The 11281-nt window shown below is 33.6% G+C and overlaps 1 protein-coding gene across 1 annotated transcript; it reads right to left on the bottom strand.

Annotated features, from left to right (window-relative positions):
- Positions 1–398: 398 nt before the first annotated feature.
- Positions 399–1856, bottom strand: HELRODRAFT_172472 (hypothetical protein; the record flags this gene model as incomplete). The annotated part of the gene is made up of 5 exons (XM_009019129.1): positions 399–777; positions 1120–1218; positions 1434–1501; positions 1640–1762; positions 1839–1856. The coding sequence occupies 5 exons, from the start codon at positions 1854–1856 to the stop codon at positions 399–401; spliced, it is 687 nt and encodes a 228-aa protein (XP_009017377.1).
- Positions 1857–11281: the final 9425 nt, after the last annotated feature.

Genomic DNA, 11281 nt, shown 5'->3' with positions numbered 1-11281 from the left:
TACATACATACATACATACATACATACATACATACATACATACATACATACATACATACATACATACATACATACATACATACATACATACATACATACATACATACATACATACATACATACATACATACATACATACATACATAGGTTCTTACACATGCAATCTTAAAATTTTTAAGGCCTCATTATAAGGAAGGGAGCTTGGTCACATCACAACATCGTCAAATCATCACATCGTCACATCATCACATCGTCACTCACCCACCCGATATTAAAGCACCCAATGTTCACAAAAGTGAAAATGTATGTTCGCAATAAAATTATATAATGATAAATTAAAAGAATTCAGAATGATTAATACAGGAATGTTACTTCCAAATTGCAATGCAGCAAATCAATTATTTGTTATGAATACTAGTGTTTGCAGAAATCATGATTCTAGGCTGAGCATAAGCTATTCTAAAGGCTTCGGCTTTGCTCCAATTCATTTGAGTATCTGCATCAGGGAAAATGGTTACAAAGTTTTGCTGCTCGTCCCAAATATGAGATTTACAAACTTTCCCCTCAAAGTCAGCAGCCTCATTCGCTTTTTCTTCTGCACTGAAAAAGTGACAGATCTCCGTAAGAGACTGACTAGTTAGTCCTTCTACTACTTTATCGTGTTTTTCCCAGACTCCCCCCATAGATGAGAAGTAAATCTCTCCTGCTGAGCCTCCATTCACATAGGATGGGCTACCTTTCATAGCATCAGTAAACCACAGGATGGGTAAACTACGGCTAACTGCAATAGGTTTCCCATTTTGCAGGAATCCCAATTTTGGTCTAGAAAACTTGTCTGATGTAGGCACAGTTTCTTATTTAATCCAAACACCTTAGTAATTTTGCTAGGAAGTTCAGTGATCATGTCTAAGGTACACATTCCAGGTATGATACTGTCATGCTAATTTCCCGTACAGTTTAGTTGTCTTCTTGAATAATGCGGCAATATTAGTCTGTTTTCCAAATTTTGTCCTTACTGAAAAAGGGCAATTCGAACCTTTGGCTCATATTCTGTTCCATAAAGCACTAGATACTTTCTGGTTCACAAACTTCACTTTCTTGGTGTACAATATATCTCACCATCCTACAGCCTCAGTGTAGAGACTTCCTACTGCTGCTTTTATTGCTCTGAATTTCTTTTCAAGGAATCTATTTTCTTTGGTTCTTTCCCTTTTATATCTGGGATATCGTACAGATCATTGGCAGATATCATATGGATCAATAGTTTTGCCAAGTCTATTAATGGGACATTTATGCCTCAAAACGCCTCGTTCAACAGATATTACCTCGTGAGCTGGGTATTTTGGATAATTTTTTCCTGGGCGCCCAATAATGACGTCATCTCCATAATAACTTTTTATTCCTTTCCAATTCAGCTCTCCTTTAAATCAGACTTCTTTGGAGCCTTGTCTGTTTGCTTGTAGACTGACTGAGATAATTTGACGGAGCCCTGCGCACCAACCTGTCGTCGATTTGCAATGTTCAAGTGACCGACAGTGGTTGATCCCAGGCTCAGCTGCCGGTGCGATTTGGTGGGCTGGGGTTGCTTAGCGTGCCACACTCGACCAGGTCCACCAATTATTTTTGAGTCGTCTCGTACCCAATCGGTACAGAGTTGGTGATGAAGGTTGAACCAGTCAAGCAAAGTGTTATTCTTATCTATTTGTAGCAACGGAGCTGTCGCTGCCTGACTGATGTCCCCCATGTTCCAATAATATGTCAACTGAATGAATGAAATTATTATTCTAAAATTTAATATTTATAAAATATAATTCAAATTAAGAATAAAAAATACTAACCATGATACATGTGCTCATTGGTACCCTACATTTTTCATAAAAACTAACATTTCTAATAGATTTTGTTCTGCTGCTAGACTGTATGGTTTGTACAACACCATATCTGTTTGTCTGCTACTTTTTTTGATGCACTGTATTATCATCGGAGGCATTAACCCTATATAGCACAAATTCAAATAAAATCATGTTGCACTTAATTTATTTAATTACAGATGAAATAACAGTTTAGTTACAAAACAAATGTAAGTCACGTTTCATACATTTCACTTTCGTTGCTTTTCGTCGTCTTCGACATCGGTCTTTTTTATTTGAATACTCTGGCTAATACCATCAGTTCTAATGGCGGTAGATGGAATAGGCGCAGTAGGCCCTTTTCGTAATTTTTCTTGATGCAGTGTGTCAGTTGAATGAGCTAAGGGGCGACCTTTTTTTCTACTTAATAGCAAATCTTTTCCCTGTTTGATGGCAAAAAATCAAGGTAACATTGTAGCTAGACGTTCTTAAATCTTTTTATGAAATGGCTCCATCATGCGAACTACCATTGTTCGAGATTTTGGAGCAATGAATTTTGAATCAGTGTAAGCCATCCATATATCTACTTATTTTTTCATAAGTTTTCTTTTATGTTATGTGTGATATAGAGATAAAGATAAACGTTTTGATAAATTAAAATACTGTTATAGTACTCGCTGTCGTAACCGATTTACGATGCGACGGGTTCGAATCTTCGATTGAATAAAATACTCCAAACAGTTATTAGTTATTAAACTTTATTTACAGAAGAAATCAACTAATCGTTTATTTCCAGCAAATTCAAACTAACGCAACAATTAACTTTTAAATTGTTCAAAATCTATCGCTATGACAACGTCAACAAACAAATCAAATATCGCTAATTAATTCACCGAATCGCTATTCACAAAATCACAGTCACGAATTTACAAAATCACGTGTTTAACTAATCGCTAATCTTCTTGCGACGTGCGCTTATACTAGGGCTTATATCGTCGCAAGCGTCGTTTTAGATTCTTCTAGATGGTCCGATTCTAGCCTATTCTAGAATGTTCTAGTGCGTTCGGTAGCACGGTTATAACAATACTAACTTCTTTTTTTCTACCGGAATTATAAATCAGATTTTGACAATCAATTTGATTTGACAGATTTTGAATAAGAGTTGCAGTTGAGTCAATAAAGAAATTAAAAATCAAAATAGAATGTGGTCAAACAATTCAAATGTTAAAACGATATAGCAGAACAAAAATTAAAACAACCTGTCAAATTATTAAACATTAAACATTATCAATTATTTCGTGTTTCTGATCATTTTTAAAAAATAAGCCAAATATCACTAACCGTCGGCGAACGAGCACAAAAACAAAATGGAAGAGGAAAATGAAATAGCGTAAGATGGTTGCAATTACAAAGATAATATGCTACCTGAGATTAATTAGCGTTAATTTTTATGCAAAAAGTACCGTTTTGGTACCTCGGTTCCGGTACCCGTTCCTTGGTCAGTACATCACTACTCATGACGTTTATATACGCGTCTTACTAAACTATCTTTGTTGGTAAATATAAAACAGACGCCATTTTAAATTTTATAAACTTTTATGAAGGGTAATAGTAATACTCGGTCTAAATAAATTACAAAAATTCAAATTCTAAATTAGGTATATCCCCAAATTCTTGGAGTAGCGCCTGCATATCCGATTCAACCATCTCAAGGGTGATGAAATCCTCTGCAACTTCATTGTTGGGTCTGGTGACGACCTTCTGTTCCCTCACGCTTGGCTCCGCACTTTGTTGACCTGCCTGGGCCTTTGTGCCACAAACCCACACTCGCCTCTTTTTGTTGCTGGAGTTTTAATTATACAACCGCCCATCTGTCCTCTCCATCCACCTGCCTGTCCTTTTCATTCACCTGCCTGGCGAGCGGAGTTTTTATTTAAAATCAGCGAAATTAGGTTTTCTAAACGGGAACCACGAATTGGTCTGATAAAGTTCGACAGCTAATTTTTTTGGTTCCCGTCAAATTTGTATTTTTAAAGGCTACGGAAAAATCAGAAAACAATTTTGAATGAAAAATAAGCGTGAAGTCTGGCAATTTATGCCTGAGTGTTGAAACCAATTAGTATTTCAAGTAAATTTTTAGTCAGTTTGAAGTAATGTCAAAACTATTTAATATTTAATTTATTTCAACTACAACAAAGACATTCTTTTCGTAGGTCATGTTGATTGTGATGTGATGAATAAGAAAAAGAGCTCAGGTGTAACCTAAAGAAGCCATAGAGACGGGACTCGACATGTAAGTTAACTATTTGATTTAACTTAAACGTTGGGGAGTTGGTGCGCCCAGGCACCCGTTAAAAAGTACGAGAGTATGCCTAGCATAAATGCTTATATTCGAATATCATGTGTTGATATGTCTACATACTTATATATCTATTTATGTTTGTTATTTAAACTCAACAATATGTATGTATTTTATATATCGTGCTTGGTGCGTATGGTATATGTCATGAAATGCATTGATTGACGTGATGGAACTATTAAAAATACTTCATATAAAATGGATAAAATTTGAATTTAGTAGGGTTTATTAAAAATCAATTGAACAGAATATCAAAGATCTTTCTTTCTTTGTGGTTATCCTGACGATATTTTCAAAGCTAGGTGGAGGTATGTGTCTGAAAAGAATTTTATTTATTCATGAGTTGCAGAATTTATTTGTATTTTTATAGGTCGGATCGCATGAGTTCGTTTCACGATGTTCTTGGTTCACGTGTTTCAAGTACCGCATAACAGAAAAACAATGACAAGCATTTTTTGTGAAATCAATGCGCCGTTTAGGCCATTTCCATTCTTCGAATTAGTGAAATTGTGCCGAGAACAATTGATAAACTTGAGATTAGCTATTCTAAACATTCATTTTGTGTTTACACAAGAGTGACGTTTGTTTTATGGTTTTCTTTCCAATAAATATAATTGTTTTTGAATGGTGCTTTGGCAGGTGCTGTGAATGACAATATGAATTATCTAATTGAAAAAGTAAACAGACGCTTTGATTAAACTTGGTATATTGTTATCGTTTTGTTAAATGTAGAATTAAATTGGCTAGATAACAAATTTCGACAGCAGTATGCTATATCCTATTTGACGCGTTTTGACTGATCAGTGGTGTGAAGATCTAAAAAATCTTGAAATCTTCAAATGGTTTTAAGCTATGCTACATTGTAAAACATAATTAAATCCTATGATGGCTAGAAAACTTGAACATTTAATACAGTCTTGTGTGGAGACCTTCTATACTGAAGATGTGTTGCTGAACATTGGTGAATGGAATGGTTTGTTACCTGTTACACATGCATTCTCTGTGCTGGTTATTTTCTACATCGCTTTTTTTAGCTATGCATGATTTAGCAATTGTGAAAAGCAATAAAAATATTTTTTGATTGAAACGCGGGGCCCTATCAGGCATTCGCCGAAGCACAACACGACGAGCAAACAACACTACAGACAAGAAAGGAAATACTGAAAAACGGAAAAGTCGCGTCACCGCAAAATTTACAGGCTAATTTTTGACTTAAGTTTTAAAATTGTACATGTGTTTATTGCGCGAATTATGCATTTTGCCACCGCTAGAGATGCAGCTACCTAAAACAACCAGTTCCAGCAGACTTACTGCCGATGTTGTCATCAATAATTAAAAGCTTAAATTGTCGGTGGAGTCTTAACAACTAAAACGGAAATCCTCCATGAGGTTATTAGAACAACTTCGAAAATCAGGTATTTATCTACCAGGCGTATACCAAAATTTTTTTAAATTTTTCGTATTAAAGCTAAAGCGATTGCTTTTAAACGTTTTTATACAAATTCAGGATGGGGATATTAATTACCGCACTAGAAAGTTTGGGTCGATATATCATAAATATGAGATGGTTTTGGTAAATGTAATATAAATAATAGATGTTACTGTTTGCTCCCAAGACCGTGGCAGGTGAATGAAATACTGGTATGATTATGGATGCAAATTTCTATCATTATAAAAGTTCGGTTTGTATTTATGGAGTTTTCTTTGACTTAATGAAATTGTATCAGTATAAGTTGTTAATAATTTCAACATGTCGAAGCTGGGCACAGATAGCCTTTCATCATATCTGCCATATCTGAAAGTTATGCTTGCTTTATATATGAATCACTCATACCATATAATTTTAATTTGCAGCTTCTGAAGTTAAGTTTATATTAAGTAATCACAATTCTTTAAGAATCTCAACTAAACTTTAATAAACGTCGAAACTGCTTTGATAGAACGCATCGAATAAGATCTTAGATCTGCAGATCACGTCATGAGCACCTTGTCAGCTTCTGAGGACCACGTGATGTCAGTGTGTAGTCTGTTCTTTTGTCTATTATGGTGCAAGGAACTGTCAAGTTAACTTGGTGTAACAATTTCAATAGCAATTGTGTTTCCTTATTTTTGTTCAATATTTGTATTATTTCTGCGTCTGGTTTTCGTTTGATTGTACAGGTGAGTATTTAATATTTGTTTTGGTAATTAGATAATTGTTTTTTAATATTGTCAGTCACTTGATTTTAGGTAGTTTTGTCGAGTTGATTATTATATATCATAATTGCATTAAACTGAAATGTATTTAAGGGATGGATGAATGAATCATGATAATTTATACTTGAACGCCACAAGGCATCATTCTGTTGCCATTATTTCTATCAAGTTGGATCACGTAATTTTTTAATCACTGGAGAGTATACGTCATGCAAGTTTTTCTTAATTTTATTCGTAATTAAATTAAATGTCAAAGTCCTGTGTGAGTGCACATCTATCTATAAAGTTGATGTTAAGATATAAATAATGTAACGACATTTCTCGATATGTAGTTCACAAAACTGGACCGAGCAATTAAGAAAGCAAAGGCAGTGTTCGTTTGTCGTTTTTTTTACAATTTAATGTTTAAACATATGTTTGTGCATTTTTGTATAAGTGAACAATTTTTAGCTGATGCTGGAGCGTGACCAGTTGAAGTGCTAGTTATTGTCAACTCATGAATTCTATCGCAAGTTACATTTTATGGTTAATGTATCACATTTTGCCATTTCGTTTTATTTATACCACAAAGTTGAAGGTATTCGGGGACTTTCAATGTTGGAAAGTTTTATATAAATTTTGATGTTGAATTCAGTTCACCACCATAGCATTTAATCCTTGCTCGGAGCTGTATCGTTTTTGAGTCTACAACAGCTCGGCCGAACTCCTAACCTTTCTGCAGAAAGCTATGCCATTGCCGTGTTCTTTTCCATCAGTTCACTCGCAGCAAAGATACAATGTATCACTCCATCCATCAGATCACTCCATCAGTGCCATCACTAGATGAAAAAGTATTCCGATAAGAAATTACAATACAATTTTCAATATTTTATGTAAAGCGCATGTTTCATATACCTTTAGAATTGAAAAAGATATTCTCTAATATTTACGATTAATAACGTTATTGGAATCCTGGCTAGCTTGGAGCCAGAGGCAGGTAGTAAGTTTTGTAATCTATTGTGTACATGTTGTTTTATCTCTATTTACTGTTGCTAAAATACTGATAGGGCGCTGTTTAGTTGCCATGCTAATATCTTCTCGAAGTGATGTACAACCTGCTAGCTATCTAAAGTTGGATCACCCAGATGCACGTGAAAGCACGCATCTCGCAAGTTACCTTTTATGTTTTATACTTTGATGAATAAAAAAAACGGAGGATTTGTTATTCATGAAATTTTATTTAATTTTCTAATTTATTTAATCATGAACCTACCGCTCAAATACACGCGTTGATGCTTGTGTTTTATTTAACCTTTGTGAGTGGAGATAAATGGACCGTAACTAATTAACAGTTCCATGAACAGTTTTTTGGAAATTTCAATTATTTTATCTTAAATGTCTTGAGAAGCTATTAATTTTTTTCAGTCATGGGTCTTAGCTCTGACTATTTCAATGTTCTTGTGAGGACCACTTGGTATTTGAGTAACTTCATGGATTGAAACGTCAACATTAATAACGGGCTTAGAAGTTTAATATGTTTTTTATTTTTGCAATGATATAACAGTGCTTTATTCCTATGTGACGTTTAATCAGTCTTTTCAATCTTTATATTGGTGTGATTTCTTTCCTAAATTTCTACGTCATTGTGAGACCTTGTTACACGTGTTACTTCACCTCAAACGCGTTTAACACTTGATCACCAGAACACGAATCGCCTAGAGAGAATAATGCGGATACTCAATACTTCGCCAATTCCATCTGTACTGATACGAGCTATATACATCTTCATTTGGGTTACGTTTTCATCTTGAACCTATTAGCCTTTAAAAGTTAAATCGATAATTATTTTAATGTTAATTGATAGTTGGTTTTAGACATGTTTGGTCTATTTCTCAAATCAAGGACAATAGAAGGTTATGTTCTAGAGGTTGGGTAACGACACATTTACAATTACTTAAAATTTTGGAACTATTATTATAGTGGAGTGATTTAATAATTTATGCATTAGGTGTTCAGAAAAAAAGCAGGGTACTTGAGCAAATAAGAGCGGCCACCGCTATTTGACTGATTTGACCGCTATTTGAATGAAGTTGTCTTAATTCATCCTGGGGTTTGCTTAATCTTGTTTTCTACATTTTTTCGAGTGAAAGCTATTAATTGAAATTTCTTTCTAAGTGATATTTTCATAACTGATTGTTAAGTTCAGTTTTTTATATTTTTATTGCCGAACTAGTAACTTTCTGCATAATGAAAGTGGATGACCATGCCTGACGATCAGCAGAAACGGTCACGATTAAAACCTACCAATAAATAATACAACGCCAAAATTAAGATTCTTTTGGAGGTTCAGATTTTAGCGATTATAAATTTTATTATCTAAAAAGCCGGCAAATATCTTATCTGGTAAAATGACTGAAGAAAAGTTAATGGGATGACATGTTTTTGGAAGCTATTTATCAATACGAAGGTAATGAATGGCTAGCTGTTTGCTCAGAAGTAGCTTTACGTTGTTTGTTATTTAACTTTTGCATCAATTATCTTTTCGGTTAATTTATTTTTAATTGGGATGAATTTTTAGCGAAAAACGTTTCGGGCTTTCCGTTCTTCACTTTACATGAAAGAGATTGGCACTATCATGTTATGACGGACCGTGTATAATACCGTAATATTTTATGCCAGACAGTACGTTGGTTTGTTGAAGGTTGTGCTGAGTTTTCATAATGTAGCTTTGATTAACAGAATATTTTTGATCATTATAATATGAAAATCTCACTTTGTTTCTTGTCAAACAATTGATGTTAGCGAAACAAAAAATGTTAACTAGAATTTCATTTGGTCAGGATATCGGAGATGCATCTGGAAAAAAACCCGGCGTGCAGACCCCCTCTGGTAGTTTATATGATCGAAAAATGGTTTAGAAGCATGCCACAACGTTAATCTATGGGTTTTTTATTTTTATGGTTCATGAATGTTTATTGTAGCATTTTACTATACTAAGGTTCACTTGCTGGAAAACAAGTTGACTAATTCGCAACTAGACGATTGTGGGAGCCTGACAATGTTTTTTTTATTACCTTTTCACTTATATATTGTGTGTTGAATGAAAGATTTGACTAGCCTCCAAAAACAATTATTTTACGTGTTCGTTTAATCAAAAATAGTTTTGCTGAGATTTTTTCATTATAAAATTATTGTTAAGAATGTTCAAAAGCGACTTATGTGTTTTGTGTTTATATTCTATAATAAATGAGTTACTAATGAGAGTTCGTTACAGTGGACGGCCGTTCATTCAGGCTGTTCGCATTTATGTCTTGGTGAAATTCTTGTGGTCGAAACGTTCAGTTGCTTAAAATTTGCTTTATGTTGAATATAACATCAATTTCGAAAAAATAAAAAAAAATAACATGAATATTTTGAAAAATAATCCGTTGGTGTCAGGTACTGTTGATCTAACAAAATAGTATATCTGCCTGATATGACTGGTTTTCGTATGTCTGGCTGGTGAATAGATTTCACTAAATGTTTATTGTAAAATTTTTTACAGCTCGGTTCATATTAGTATTAGGTTGGATGAGAGTACCTGTTTTTAAACTAAATATTAATTTCCAAAACTTTCATTTTGAAATTATCACAGTTGAAATTTTTATAAACAATTTCCACAAACCTGAGTGGTCTGTTATAACAAAAAATATTCTTCAACTATAAAAACGCCACGGAACTATTGTGTAATATGTGTGCAAGGAACTAACGCTGATAATATCTCGCTCGTGTAAGGGTGTGATGTGGCGTATTAACGGGAAAGATGGTCGCATATTTAATGGCTAAAATGTATGTTTAATGGTTATTTCAATTAGGCTAAAGATGATTCTCCGCTTGGTTTTAGTTTGGTTGATTTTGTTTTTTATTTAAGGCATTTGTCAGATTAGAATGTGTGGCTTGGTGTTAATGTGAAAGTAGCTAAATACTAAGAATAAATTAATAAATAAGGCGACATGTTAACACGAATATTTCACGTGTAATTTCAAATAATGTTTTTATATAATGGAGGTATTAATTGTGGGTTGTGTTATTTATATGGCTAAATAAATTAAGATTGATAAGCTGTAGATGTTGGATGACAAAACGTTCTTGCTTGATATTGTTCCAAAAGTGATTTATTTTTACATTAGAGCTTTTTGAAAACGATCTCTCGTGGCTTCAAATTAGCAAGTTTTACGTAACTTCCTCTAGTTCATCACATTCTAATTAAACGTTTTGAAACAGTTAACGGTTTTGATACACTTTTTGTTTTGCTGGTACCTCACCAATGGTAATGCATCATGCATCATTTTATATTACATTAACAAAGCCAACTTTGTTGTATTTCAAAAAACCTAATATACACTAACTGTTTTTAATGAGTTTTGCTCTTAACCGTATTTTATTAAATATTTTCACGATTATTCAAAAATAATTTTTACAGCATTTTTTATATCATTGCACAAATGTCATGCATTGCGTATATTTTTACATTAACAAAGAAAGTCAACTTTTGTTGCATCCCGAAACGACTTTATGTAAAATTGTAATGATATTAATGAACATAAATGATTAAGGTTTTTTGATTGTGTGGTAATTTGATTACAATAATACAATCGTATTACTCCAAAATTTTGTTAACTTTTTTTTAATTGGTTATAAAAGTTTGTTTGGAGATGCCAATTTGATGATTAGTGATAGTCGGGTAGTTGTGATAAATAAAGATGTGATAGTCTAAAGAATGATGAAAATGTCAGTATGTATGTATGTCAGTAATATGTGATGGCGCTGCAGTGTATAGTTGTATATATGTGATGGCGCTATGTTTGTTTATGTGCTTTAGTTGTGTGTGTGTGAAGAGGTGATTCTCAAGAGGCGT

The sequence above is a fragment of the Helobdella robusta genome (assembly GCF_000326865.2).
Source record: "Helobdella robusta unplaced genomic scaffold HELROscaffold_23, whole genome shotgun sequence".
NCBI lineage: Eukaryota > Metazoa > Annelida > Clitellata > Rhynchobdellida > Glossiphoniidae > Helobdella > Helobdella robusta.
Note: the sequence above shows the minus strand (reverse complement) of the source record. Positions and strands in the feature narration are given on the sequence as shown.